The sequence below is a fragment of the Egretta garzetta genome, unplaced genomic scaffold (genome assembly GCF_000687185.1).
Source record: "Egretta garzetta isolate BGI_Z169 unplaced genomic scaffold, ASM68718v1 scaffold152, whole genome shotgun sequence".
NCBI classification, from domain to species: Eukaryota; Metazoa; Chordata; class Aves; order Pelecaniformes; family Ardeidae; genus Egretta; species Egretta garzetta.
This window is the reverse complement of record NW_009259037.1, coordinates 2,128,887-2,144,120: the sequence shown is the minus strand read 5'-3', so window position 1 is coordinate 2,144,120 and position 15,234 is coordinate 2,128,887. Positions and strand designations below refer to the sequence as shown.

The 15,234-nt window shown below is 41.6% G+C and overlaps 1 protein-coding gene across 1 annotated transcript in view; it reads right to left on the bottom strand.

The window, feature by feature from the left end:
- ADAM12 (ADAM metallopeptidase domain 12) overlaps window positions 1-15,234 on the bottom strand; it is a 191,025-nt gene that overhangs the window by 72,240 nt on the left and 103,551 nt on the right. The window contains exons 4-5 of the mRNA XM_009634874.2: window positions 8,409-8,487; window positions 4,779-4,855 (exon numbers count right to left, since the gene is read on the bottom strand). Of these exons, the coding sequence (XP_009633169.1) occupies window positions 4,779-4,855; window positions 8,409-8,487 (156 nt within the window). The remainder of the gene's footprint in view (window positions 1-4,778; window positions 4,856-8,408; window positions 8,488-15,234) is intronic.

Below are 15,234 nucleotides of genomic sequence, written 5' to 3'. Positions count from 1 at the left end.
CACGGTCAGATAACTTACAAACCATGCGAGATGTTTATATGAACTAAAAGCTCTTCAGAAAGTGTGGAGAAAAAGCACACATCCAAACCCACGCTTTTCTCAAGTGGGATTTTCTCCTAACTTCTTTTTTGGATGAAATCTCCCTTTTTGCGGGGAAATCATGCTTGAGGAGTCATGAGGAATTAAAATTTTTTTTCTCACTGGTTTCCTACTTCCATTCCTTTTTAAAATAGTCGATGTCTGGAGTGTCATATTTAAATCCCCCCTTCAGCTGACTGCGTCTGGGATGCAGTGAGTTCAGCCAGACCATTTGAAAAATGGATGGCTCTAGTATTGACGGTCTGTAGCATAGCTATGTAATCCCATTAAAAACGACTGTTTATTCAGTTCTGGAACATTATCCCCATCACTGTCACTATGGACACAGCATCTTTCAACTCACTGATGAGGTCGGACCATGACTGAATACTTTCTCTATGTGTGAATGGGCTTATTATCCAGCAATTGGGCAACTCTGAGGGATTCTTAGGATTTTCAAGGGCACTTTGGTGTTTCAGAAAGAAAAGGCTTCCTGTGAGATTTGTATCCTTAAATTACCGAGGCATTTCCGAGAGCACCTTTCAAGCTCCCCCCACCAGAGAGGTCAGTGCAGATGCCTTTGTAGCTGCATGTCCCTGTGCCCGTATCCTCTGCCAGACCCTGGACCATGGAGACTGTGCTCTTCTTCAGGCTGCATTTTTGTCTGTATCTGTTAGGTTCTGCGCTTGCAGAGAAAGTAATAGGGGGAAAAAAAATCATCCAAGTCTACACAAATTTATCACAGAAGATGTGTGTGGTGGCTACAGGCCAAAATTATTTGCTAAAAACTTGAAGAGCCTCTGAGCTAGATAAACAGAAGGGTATTTCCTGAAGACAGGAAGGAAACGACTTGACTTTGTCGTACCTTCACCTTCCCACAAGCTTTGACAGTCTAATTGGCTTTCTTATCCAGATGGAAGCGCTGTAAATCCTGATTACCCATTGTTCCCATTTTGTGCATTCAGCATTTACCGGCTCCTCTCTGCCATTCAGCTCTTCCTCCTCTGGAGGAGCCAGCAGGATACAGATTATGGCATGATTATATTCTCCTCTAACCTGCATTTTAGGCAGCTATCAGTGTCAATCCAACTATTTATGCCATTGTAATCCTATATGAAATGAGGCACTTGGATGTTATGTCTGAGAGGACATAACATAGCTGGAATACATGAGTGTCTGCGTGTAAGAGAGCCGAGCCTACTTCTCACTTATCTTTATATCTCACCCCCTCTCTATGTGCCTGAAAAATGTAAACTAGACAAACCTGTCTTAGTTTGCAGATTTCACATTTTATTCTTCCTGCAGGCTTGTCATAGACTAATCATGTCATATTTACAAGCTAATAACACATCTCAAATGCTCAACCATGTGGCTGCACTGTAAGTAAGAACTTGATGGTTGTGTTTGGGCAGAGCAAGGTTGCTCCAGCCCAGCACCTTGGCCCTGGCCCTCACCAACAGCAGATACTTAGGGGTGAGATATAAGAAGATAACAAGCACACTCCAGTTGGCACCCCCAGCTCTGACAGCATGTGTGTCAGGGACATCTTTGGGTTTGACAGCCCTGGAGAGGCTCCTCCAGTTCCCCTCCCCACATTGCCTTATCTTTTTTGAATCTACTGATATTTTTTATATTGACACCCGCCTGTGACAGTGAGCTCCACAACTACGTTACGCAGTGAACAAAAAAATACTTTCCTTTGCTCTAAAGTTTCATTTGATGTCTCCTGATTTGGGGGTTATGAAAAATAATTCAGCAATTGTCCCCTCTTCAGTGTGACATTCAACCTTGTTTCATCGTACCCCTTTTCTCTGCCGTCTCCTTTCAAAAGTGACAAGTCCTAGTCTATTTTCTCTCCTTGGATAAAAGCTGTTCCATACGTTTGATCATAATTTTTGCCCTTCTCTGTACCTTTTCTAGAGATAATGCTTCTTTTCTGAGATGGGGATGGGGAGGGGAAAACAAGAACTGCATGCAGAATTCAAGATGTGAGTGCACTATGGATTTATAAAGTTGTAATGAGGGGTTTTGTTCTATCCTCTATTTCTGTCTCAGTAATTCCTATGATCCTTTTTGCTTCTTTGACTACTGCTGAGCACTAAGGCTTCAGAGCATGCTAAAATGTAGAACCTATTATTTTTTACTACTTTCATGTCTTTTAATAAACTCTCCTAATCTGGGGGAAAAGACACAGTCCCTACCTATCCACACCTGGAGCGATGCCCAAGGTGCCTGTCTAGTAGGAGTGGGAGCAACAGCTGTGTGGGGTAGGTAAGAATCATTAAATGAATTTCACAGATGGAGAAACTGAGACACAGAGATCCGTCCAATTCACTTAGAAACTGTCACAAAGCCAGGAACAGACTGAGAACGAGACCAGTCTTTCCTTCCATCGGTTGCTGCAAGCGAAACAGCTGCCCTGGGGACTGTCCTCACCCGGGGCTCCATGGCCACACAATCTCTTACATCTTTACACTTGCAGTTTTCACCATGCCATGGAAAACCAAGAATTCCTACTCCAGCAAGTTGCTGGGCAAGTACAGCATCCCATCTCATCCTATCCTATCCCATCCTATCCATAACTATTCTTTTAAGCTGTAAGATGAGTAAAGTTGCCAGCAAAGTAAGCCATGAAGTAGTTTTGAACTGCCCTATTTATCCTCGTATTATTTCAGACTGGATCACGTGCAGTAAATCACAGAATCATAGAAGAGTTTGGGTTGGAGGGGACCTTTAAAAGTCATCTAGTCCAACCCCCCTGGCCAGGAGCAGGGACATCTTCAACTAGATCTTTCCACCCAAATTCTCAAGGGACACATTGCTACAATAACGTTTTGGTGGTAGAGGTATATGGTGACCCGTGGGCCTGATTCTGGAAGATGCTTGGTTCTCTCAGGACCTCAGTGCAGCTACTTGGGATTTCACAGCACTTGGCCTTTTGATCCTAACCAGTTTTAATGAGAAGGCCTGGATGGTTCAAGGAGCTGACAGTGCATTATGAAACCTTTCAAACAGACATCACTGGCTCAGATTGAGCACAGGTAATGACTGAGAGTTATTACTAATGGCTACAAGGATGTGAAATGAGTTTTGTGGAGTAAGTCAACAAGCACCCTGATCACAAACTGTTATCACTCATGGACACCTTCTTCACCAACCTCAGCAGTGAATGCAGCAGCTAAATGGGCACAGATGCCGAGATATTCCCTGTTTGTTCTCCTGCTAAAGCAAAACATGCATTGGCAGGGAAACTTATGAAAACTTGTACTGAAAAAGATGCTGCTACACTTTTCCTATGAGGCAGGAGCCTAATACTGTCAGCTGGCACTCTGGGGATTTATCTGAGATAGTGCCAGATGAGAGAAGAATGTCATTGCCAGCATATGTTGTCCTGACGTACCTGACTACCTAAAAATGGGAAACGACTCTGTGAGCTCGACAAGTGTAAAAAGAACACATTAGAGAAGAAAGAAAATGCTTTTAATGTGGAGAAGGGTATTTTCTCTTGAGAGTTCTTAATTTCTTAGGTAGCTCTGGAAGAAGACATTGTTGCAGACCCTGTCCCACACGGTGCAAATTTTCCCTGTGGACCTTGCAGCAACGCCATCCCTTTAACTAAAATACCAAGAGCATTGCATTATATTTTCACAGACTGCAAGAACGACTGCTGAACACAGACTGCCATGGTCCATGCAAGGGGTTAATTAAAGTAAACTTGTGGAAGATGCCAGATACATACCAAAGCACCCATAAAACCCCTCCCTGTGTGGGAATGAGCCACAGGAATCCCATCCACTACAGCAAAGGGGTCCATCCGACAGGGAGAGGGGTCCTGGTAACAAACTCTTTGCTCTCTCTGCTTCTGTCTGTCCCGGAGCTCCGTTATAAAAGCCTTGATAATACCACTATTGCACAAAATGCAAAATCAGGGGAAAAAGACTCCAGCTACTCATGCTGTTTGTAGATAAATTAAACAAACCCAGAAAAGGTTGAGACAGCTGGAAGTATGACAGGAAAACTGGGTTTTCCAGGGAGAACACTAGGGCCAATTTACAGTTAATTACTGTGATTTGGAACAGCTCTGTGAGTAAATACCAGTCTCTGATTGTCCAAGTAAGGAAGATAATTGTTTCCTGAACTGTGTCCATTGTGTATTTAAAACGTTGTCAGCCTGTTCCTTTCTCAAACTCAGAAGACGGTTTGGTTTTTGGCAATGTGAATCTGCTACTCTTAACAAGCAGCTAAAACCCTAATGCTGAGCATCATACCTGCCATGAACGGAATTTACTGAGCTCCACAGCCATATTTATAAAGCAATCTCTCCTAATGATCAGGCTGCTGGACGGTGCATGAGTTCGCAGCTGCAAACCAGTCCTGCCGTCACTGGTGAAAGAGCTTTGAGGACAAGGAGGACTGGAGGGCCACCAGGCACTGCCAGCCCAAAAACGTGCCAAGCACCGCGGTGCTGCAAAAGGCTATCGAGAAGGATGGGCAGCAAGAGAGAAGGGACATCATGGAAAACTGCATTATCTATTTCTTTTCTTCTCTTCAGGGCAACTAGAGGGAAAATGTTTTTACAGAGATCGTACCGACATTTGAGAAATGGATAGCGATACATTCATTAAAAGGAAAACCAAAACCCCAACGAGTACTGGGATGGTTCCTTAGGGAGCTCGAGCATTGCTGAAATATTGGCTCACCTGAGTCCAGAGCAGGTGCTGAGACTGACTGAGGAGTCGGGGTACCCTCCAACATTGCCATGGTAATAGCAGTGACCCTGGTTGCGAAAAAGAGAAAACATTTCAGTAATCACAAAAGCTCTTCGCTCCCTTGTCGTCTCATGGTTTTCAAAGCTGTTTTCCATTTCATTCAGAAGCACATCGACAGCACCTTTCCTGCCCCACTAAATATTCACTGCACTCAACAGTCCAGAGCATTCCTAACTGGAAACCTTGGGTGTTTTTAAACCCCAGAGGTTGGGGCAGTGGGGATTTTGTTGTTGTTTTGTTTGGTTTTAAAGAGGGCCAATGATATTTAAATTGCATGACTGACAACCTCTTCCTGTATTACTGTATTTAAAGGTGCAATATGGAATATTTTATACAATTAGTCAGATGAACAAATCAGCTGACACATTTTACTACTTTCTATAGACAGGCATATTTTCATTTAAGGTCATTTACATCTATGTATGCCTATAGGAGGTAGCTATCTATAAAGGGAAGTATAAAAAAAGCCAATCCCAACCCCCTAGCTTGAAAAAAATCACAGAGCAAATGGAGGGGAAGGGAAACAGGTTGGAAAGGAAACCTTTTATTGAATTACCCAACTGAGTGGCTGCACGTTATTAAGAACAACCAAGAATAAGAGGGTCTTCTATTTTGAGAGGCAACAATCCAATTTCATTTTGCAGCTAGGTTATTGTATTTCCTTAATAATTCACTGCTTGCAAAAGGCACCCGCAACAGAGATACTTTCTCAGCACACACACGTATCTGTCTGGAATCAAGGTTAATTTTATTGTTGACTAAAGGTTATTTTACACTCCCAATTATGTGACTGGCTGGAAAGCAACGATTGTGTCACGTCCAGCATTTCTTTTCTCGTGGCTCCTTTGAATGCCACCTGGAAACCGAAAACACTGTTGTAAAAGGTTCCTATCTTATTAGTGCAAAGGAAAGTTATCACTCATGCTTCAACCTGTCATCTCACTGTGCCTTTTTATTACTCGGTTCATTCACATCCATCTAGCTGCATTAATTAACCTTTTCAGTTTTGGGGCATGGTTTTCATTTACAAAGCTTCACATAGCAGACTTCTAAAGACCACCTTGATTTTGTTAAAGAAAGCAATACCCATGAAAATGCTGGGCAAGATGGAATAATTCGGATACGAATTTTCTGTAAATAAGGTTATACCATGAAAAATATTTGTTTCGAGCATTTGTATTTCCAACATGAGCAACCTAACACGGAACAGCAGCATCTGCCTTTTAAAATACAAATCTCAGTAGCTTTTCTCAAGTGAAAGAAATGACAAAAACAGGGTAATAGTGTTTTACTCTTGAGTATTTTTATCATCAGTACTCATAAAGAGTCAGTAACACATTAGCAAGGATAAAGACACAATAAAAGGGAGGAAGTCATAGACTGAATTTTTTGGCCGTAATTGTTTCAGTCACAATTGCTATGGACATCAAAGTTTTCAGCATGACCGTACAGTTTCACCTTATTTTAGTATTATCAGTTACCTGCATCCAGCTGATAAGACAGAAGAAAAAACAACACCCCCCACCTCAGCACGGACTCTCATACAGTCACCCTGAAACATTCTAAAACCAAAAATAAAGTAGTTTTATTCTTGTCACTTAAAGTTAAGGCAGAGGGCCAGTTCAGAGCTCTTAAGAAGTCCATCCTCGGGGTTGAGCATCACCAGTGTTAAGCACAGTCCTCAGTGAAAATGGGAGGGCACGCGGGTATCTCGTCCCGCACAGGCTGCTGCTGCAATCTGGCTGTCTTCATCGATGAGTGAATTATTGCAAAGGCCCTGATTTCTTTCCCTCTCTGCACACAACTTGTCATTTTATTAACTCTGAGCTTCTTGTTGTGGCCCATTTCACAGCTTCTCTGAGAGCCACATGCTATACGATACCAAAGTTCAATATCGAAAATGTAAACTTACCAGACCATGGCCTGCAATTGGACTGGTAGAAAATTGATTTCTAGCTCAGTGACTCCACTGAACTGCAGGATTTTTTTTTTCCTCCTATCAAATCTTTCTATTCCTGTAAACTAGTATATAAAATGGATGACCCCCTAAAAACAAATAATTACCATGGCTGATTTGTCATACTTAAAGCAGTACTCTACCCTTACTTGAGATCATTTAATAAATACCAGCTTTTGACAACTGCAAATATTTTTCAGGTGCTACAAACCAGAAAAAATAACCTGGACACTGATGCGTGTGCTAGAGAAACTCCCCACACGACACCTCCACAAACCCGATTTGGTCTGACCTCCAAGCAGAATTTGACTAAGCGACTTTGCAATAAGGAAATTGGATTTGGTTTCAACTACAGACTGTATTGATGTCCTCAGTGAAGGAGAGATATAAAAATAAAATCACAAAGACCATATTGCAGCATTTAATGAAAAATGAATTCATTGATCGCTCAAAAAAATATTTTAGGCAGCAAAATGCATTGTCAGTATTAATCGTGACCTACTGCCGTTATGAAAAGGGATTTTTTTTTTCTTTAGTAAGGGAAAGCCTAGCTGCCATTAGCTGTACACATATTTATGTTAATGTAGGTTAATCTGTCAAAGAGTTGTCTGCTTTATTCATTTCCTTTTACTTCCTCGAGGAGTACATACAGCCTTCCTGATTCTAAAACAAATGACTATTTTCTGCTTACCTGATTTTGAAGAAGATACGAGCACCTAGCAAAAAAGAAACCACTGAAAGCTTTCAAAAGGACTGCTTTACTTGGGAGGTCTGGGGCTACAGTGAAGATGCTTTTTTGGAATAATGCCTTGCACTGATACCAGCAAAGCCCATTACGGATGGGAACACAAAGTACGATGCCTCTTCTGACAGCATCATTAAACAAGTAACATAACATAACAAATACTTTATAGGACTTGGGCAGTTAAAAGATAAACTTTGTAATTAAAATCGCTTGCTGCATTGTTTCTAATTAAGGCATTCATACTGTCAGAGGACAAAACCATCACTGCCTGAAAGTGGTTTTTATTTGTAAAAAGCAGTTTTTAACTACAGATTCTAACAAGGATCATATTAGTCATATTGATATGTATATGTACACATAAATATACACATACATACGTATATATATGTATAAAGTATATCCATAACAGTTGTATGGTCTGGTAAAATAAATCCAAACAAGCAGCGCCCTCTCCCAAACCCCAGCCATGGCTACACCTAAGCCTTCAAAACCCCTGATGTGAGCTTCTGTACTATGGAAATCAGATATTTAGGGCTTTCTTCCTGACTGAACCAGGACTTTTCACCATAACTGATCAACAATGGCTGCATTTATTATAAAATTTTAATTGGTATATTTATAAGAAGCTGAATAAATCTTACAGATTTTAAAAGTCACCTGGTTAAAACCTCACAGCTTGCCTTTAAATTCCCTCTCTAAAAATTCATGTGTAGGATCACAGCAGTCAAAAAGGTACTGAAGGCAACAATAAAAAAAAGATCACACATCGAGCTGTTTCATCCCACGGCTCAGATCCTGGCAGAGAGCACTTTGGGTTTTAACGATGAAGCATCATCTCCCCGCCAAACACCAACCTTACCGTGTAATTGCGTGCGAGAACCACATCAGTGCCGTCTTTCAAATAATGTGTTTCTGTGAAACTGCTGGCTAACAGGCCCCTGAAAAAAATAGAGCAGATGTAATATTAAGGCCACATCACCTTAACTTTTGTCCTTTAGTGGTTCCGTTTGAGATAGGGATCAAAGCCAAGCATTAATGATACAGTGACTACTGGGGCTGTGTGCGAAATAAGGAAAAATATAACTCCAAATACTGAAGCCGTGGTACTGAACACTTCCTTCGTTAGCTGTGAGAAGGCTACAAGTTTCCAGACTTCCAGCTGAGGACTGCATGCCAGCACATCTCATATTGAATCTCCCATGTAATTTTCAACACATTTTATGTTAAATCTGAAATCTAGACATTTGGAGTACTGGTAAGTAATGGTGGTTTGTGGAAAAGGAAAACGTTTTCCCTGTGTTACTTGAGTTGTATTCATCAACGAGTGACTGCCCAAAGACCAGTTTGGCTCTCAGTAAATGAAACAAACTTCTTCCATTGACACTCAAGGAAAACCACTACAGGAACATTACAGAAGTTAGAGTACTGGATTGATTCTGATCATCTGAAAAGGATATTCTACATGGCAATCTAACAACTTGAAATGATGTTTCAGGAGACAGCAAAAGACTGTGACTGTGATGAGACAATTTGTTTTCATTCTCTCCACACTTCCTCTCCTGCCTTTGGCAATGATTTGCAAAATTGTGACTTGCAATTACCATTTTCCGGAAATCTCCAGAGAGGGGCATATGCGTGACAACTATGAAAATTTTTCTTTTTGTAGTAATCTCATGGAATAGTGAAAGAAGCATCTGCCTTTTTTTTTTTTTTTAAGTAAAAAAAAAAAAAGTCTTGCTATTGATCTGGTTTTCAACTTATCTAAAGAGCATTTCTAACAAGGCCAGAAGGAAAAATACATATTCACATTTACCCCTAACATAGGTGTTAAGCTATGTTCCTCAAAATAAACACGCTTGAGTTTGAGAAACGTTCTAGTGAAATGCAAAAGCACAGTATAGAAGAAACCAAAGGTTAATGCCACCAACACCTTCAGAAAACTGGAGAGTTCAGGCTATCAAAAATCTTTGGCATAGGGTTTCACAGTGAAGCTTTTCTCCCTTGGGTTGTTCATCTGATCAAACCAGGCCCTTTCCTTTACTTAAAGCTGGTTAATGCTACACTCTTGCATAGATACTAGTGTGAACTAGTACAGACTTTTGGTACACTTTCCTTGCACTTTGTATAAACTAGAACATGAAAAAACATTTAATTTTCATTACTGGTTTATTTGCATCACATTAATATCCAATGACCCAGTCATGATCAGGAGCTGGTTGTGCTAGGAAGTGTACAAACACCTATTAGGGAAAAAACCCTCATCTTTAAAAGCCTCTGTCTTAAGATAGAAGGAAAAAGATGCTGAATGGAACAAAACGAAACAAAAAGACAAGAAAAAAGAAGGAAATGGCAACGTAAAAAGATGAAGATAGCAAAGCCCCAACACAAGGAGTATTCAGGCACAGATTCTCCCTTTCCGTTTCTCAGTTTGTTGGAAATACTAGCGCATCAATAGATACCAAATGTCAAAACACCGCAGCGTCTGGTGGGTTGTACCAGCTCTGGATCTCAGCCAACCACCACACCTAGAGCAGGATTTGGTTGCCCAACCAAGCACCTGCCATTGATTTAGGTACTCCATATTTTTCATCAACCAGGTCTGCAGGGACACCTCAGACACCCTGTGGTGTCTCAGATGGCGCTTGACACCTATGTTTATCTCACCTCTTGTGCCTGCAGCCCCTAGAAGGCCTGCCTGAAAGTGCGCCGTACCCACGTTTCCTACTGTCTCATTATCACAAGGAGCAGCTGCTTTCTTAATTATTATTATTATTGATATAACGCTACTACTAATTCCTGCACTTAGCAAGCATTCATTACCTTTGTAAAGGCAAAAGGTAAGATCTCATTGCTGCTGAAGCCAACAGAGATCCGCTGCATACTTTTTGGAAATGAGATTTCATATACGATACTGGAGCAATTTTTATTTAATGGGACAAAATACAGGCAAGGGATAGGGCAACAGATTTAGCATAAGGGCAAAGTGAGCGAGCAATACACTCGATTTGTGCTCTGCTATTTCCAAAGTGTTTGACAGCATGATGATAAAGGTGACCTTTCTGCTTCTGTTCATTCTACCCTCAGGCACAGATTTAGAAAATATTTCATAGATTCATAGATTTTAATACCAGAAGGGAGCGCTGTGATCAGCAATCTGACCTGTCGCATTACATAGGTTATTTGACTTGAATTAATCTTCTAGTCCTACGACTGTGATGGAACCAGATCCTTTTTCTTATTGTATAGAGCCCTTGCCTAGATCTCCCATGATCAAGAAGCTATCACAAGCCTGGTAAGTTTTTAACAGTTAATTAAGCTCAATGTAAAAACACTGGGCTTTGTACCTCACTTGACTGTGCCAACGTTCAGTTTCCAGCCACTGGATCTCATTCCCTTACATCAATGCTTCATTTTCATTTGAGTCTACTCAAAGTAGAGTAAGTTCTACTTACTAAAGTGAGGGAATATAGCAGGTAAACAAATTCCTGGTGTAGCTGTCATCAATCTCCCCGTCAGGCATGTTTCATCAGGGTGTAAGTTTGCTATGTACCTTGATGAAAATAATGGCTGAAAATAAGAATTCCCAATGTGAGTAGTAAAAGACTTGGCAAGAGCACCGAGATGATGGAGTCCCACCACTGGACTAAATATAATAAAAAATATGGCCCAATGTAGAAGCTGAAGTAGGATTTCAAATCATGGAAATTTCATGTACCACTGAAGGACCTTTTTAAGAAAATGAGGACGTTTTCAAGGGGTCTGCATTAACACTCCTTCAGTTTAATAACTAAGACATCATTGCTGAGGCATCTGTTTTCCTGCCACGCACGGCACTAATGCTAGTTTGAGAGCAGGCCAGAAGAAAGGTTTTCTCCACACTGTAGAGGCTGGGGACCTCTACAAGACACCTCACCAGGGAGTCCAACAATTTCTGGCAGAGGAAGAAGCTGTTATCCCCACTTTCAAAATGTCTAATATCTTAAAAGCTGCATAGCCGAACAAGCACGCAGCATTAGTACCCAGGGAGAGCAAGTCATGTAAAGGCAATTCCTGAAAGGCTATGAAAACCAAGTGTAACAAGCACTCAAATTCCACAACTGAGCGTGCACCACTTCACTCTCCGATTACGGCAATACTGTTTAACATACTAAACAATGAATTCAACATATGTATCTATTAGGTAATTAAATTACCTCCCTCCAAAAGATATGCAATGCAATAGATTGGTTTACATTTCTGGTTTTGACCCACAGTAAAGGAGATTAATAGAGGAAAGTAAATTAATTTAGATGGCAAGCTACTTAACCTAATTGGATCAATGTAATTCTGAAAGAGCAGGGATCAAAATAACATGAATATATCATAGTGCAATTCATCACCATGTCTGCAGTTTCAAGTGTTGTCAGCTACAATGCCCAGCAGTACCAGATGATTATCAATTTTTTGCACTGCATGAAGAGGCAGAAACAAATGCTATCGAGAACTGCATCCACTGCTGGATACGATTAAAAAACATCAGTTGAAGCAACACCACAACTTTCTCATTCATTTTCCAAAGATGCAAAAGTGCAATTCTTGAGTTAAATTACTTATTTAGTTAGTCACTCTGTTTATCAGCACAGTGGATTTTTTCACATTTCCCAGAGCCAAATTAACAAGTGGAAGCTTCGATGGCCCAGAAGGCCAAGCTTTATCCCTCCTGTTTTTTTTTCTCACCTGTCAGATTTGCTGAAACATTTTCAGGTGTCAAGCAGCTTCCACTAACCTAAGCTTCAGGCAGTATGATGAATGTTATTTAAACTTCTAACCCGCACCTTCCCAGCCCTCCCCAACATGAAGTCTTCGGCGGTTTGTTGAGGAGGGGGGAAATGTCCTCTTTTAAACACATCAAATTTTTTACTTAATCCAGTTAATGACAGGAATGGTAATTTAACACACTGCCTCTCACTTGCAAATGAGAAAATCACTCTCTGCTCTCCAGGCACCGATATATTATTTCAAAAGATTATAATGATATTTCATCACCCAGGGAGAGTCAGAAAGACAGAGTCACAGAAGTTAGAGATGGGAAAAATCTAGTGGATCATACAGACAGCTTCCCTGGAAGCCAAGCATGCTGAAGATCAAATTAGATTCTGTCTCATCGAGCTTGGAATGTCAGAAGCAATGCTGATCCCACCACTTTCAAAGGGAGATTACTTTGCATGCCAACAGATGTTACTGTCATGATGCATTTCCTGATATTCAGCCTTTGCTAGTTTTTCCTAGTTACATTTCTTTCACTAGCTGAAACAATTGCGTCTCCTTCTTGGTACATATATCATTCAGATAGGCGCAGATTTTTATCAAATTCTCCCTTAACCATCTACATGCCAAGTATAGAACATCAGGCTATAAAAAATGACAAGAACTGTGTACTTTTCATGTTAGCGCTACTCAGGAAAAATCCAAGCATCGTTACAGTAGGTGCAGACACCAGGACTTCCCTTGGTGATATAGGAGAAACCAGTAGACAAAAGCCAAAGGAGCAAATCTCTTTCTAACAGCACACGGGCTTGCTTTTCCATCTTTTAGGATGAAACTTCTTTGGTTGCCTTCCCTGGTCCAGGCCGTCCCCCTGCAATGCAGACATAAGGGGGAAGACCTGTTGAGCATCAAAATGGATCCACGAGTCTCTCAAAGCTGCTCTGGGAGACTGAAGTGACACCCAGCAACTGAGATTCACAGAAGCACATGATGTTCTGGATTTGGTCTCTTTCAGAAGAACATGGGAAAAAATAGTTTGTCGCCTTTGGTAAAATACGACAGAGTCCAGGACCAATATTGCTTTCCCATACGTACAATTTCTGCTGGGTCAGCGCTTAGATTTAAAATCAGGTCTTTGAAAAAATACTCATCAATCTAGGCATTTACAGGCAACAAATGTAAATACCTAATTCAAGAGCACTGCTTTAAAGCCAAACAGTTATGATGCCGGGGTGGTCTGGTACACATTTCTCAAACATCCTGGGTGGAGTGTGGCTCGCTGTTAGGCATCTCAGAAGGACCATGCCTTGCTTTGGCATGACATGGAACACAAAACTTGGCCTTCACTTCAGCAGGGAATCAGGGCCGGCAGAAGACACCTGAGTTTTTATAACGATAAATCCCTGCTTCTGCTACCACTGTCTGATGGTTTGTGCTAGTACGCGAGCAGGGACCTGGGCTTCTTCTCTTGGGCAGACACTCTGTGGTGTACAGCACAAACCCACCCAGCGCTCCCAGGGATGTGGCATGCTCTGCCCACTGCCATCAAGCATTAACTAGGACTTTGAGATGGGGTAAAGTGAAGCAGGAACCAGACACCTAGCTAAAATCCCATGCCTGAAATAGAAACACCAGAAGCAATTTCTAAAAGCGGCACTGTGTTTTCTTTTTTATCTCATGAAGGTATAAAGCAGCCTCAAATCTGAGCTAGAGCGTTGTCAACTATTTGATTCTGAGGTCTGAGGAATGCGTCTTGGGTAGCATCACAGAATTGCTTAGGTTGGAAAAGACCTTTAAGATCAGCAAGCCCAACCGTTACCCTAACCCTGCCATCCGACCCCCAAACCCTGGCCCTCAGCACCACCTCTGCCCGGCTTTTAAATCCCCCCAGGGATGTGGACTCAACCCCTTCCCTGGGCAGCCCCTTCCAGTGCTTAACAAACCTTTTAGGGAAGAAATTTTTCCTAGTGTCCAATCTAATGCCTAGGCATGGTACTCTGCATACACACTGCAAGATTCACAAGAACAGAGATGTATGATATGATTTTTGTTTCTGCAACTCCTTATCCTGTGGAAAGGTTTGGAAATGCAGCCCCTAATTTTCACCTTAAATCTTGTTTCAAATATGGTCACACACGGACGTCTCTGTTCTGGGGTCCAACATCACGGCAATGCACTCTTTGGTTAGGAGGTTGCACGGGGTTGCTTTTAACGATGCAGAGAAGGTGCCGTGAACCTACTGAGCTTTGGAGAGGAACATAGACTTTTCATGCTCTTAAGTTTGCTTTTCTGCTTACCTTTGGTTTTGATTAACACCTCAGGATAGTTACACCACTTTAAGAACTGGTATTTTAGGAAGAACATTAAATATTCCTGTGACTTCTTGGATGATGACAGTCAGCTGCTCTACCTGCTCTATGGCAGCATTAATCATCATAAGGCTGACTCAAACCTGGCTGTGCTGCTTCCCTTCTCCTCAGATATGCTGCCTGCAGCTCAGACAGACACCTGACCTTTACATGTACTTGTTACTCTTTCTCCTCCTTCCGAATGTTACAGTGCCCATTTTCTCCCCCATCCACCTTACTCTGTTATACAAATTCTCATTAAAAGCCCACCGGCTATACATTTTAAACCTTGCCTACAAATGGGGGAGGCGAGGAGAGTGAAACAGGATGGCACATACACAGTTATAAAAAAAGGTCATCTAAACCTCTGCCTCCTGACACCAGCGTACTCCATTAAATCTTAAGCATCTCAATTCAGGTCATTTTGACCTTTATACGGGAATTAGTTGTTATTTCTTCAGTTGTTGTATTTCTTCACAGGCATATCCAGAGGAATAAACAAGCCTGTTAAGCCTGCTGCTTCTGCAGTGCTGGTCTCAGGGCAGGTATCCATACAGGCTGGGGGAAGAAAGGATGGAGAGCAGCCCTGCC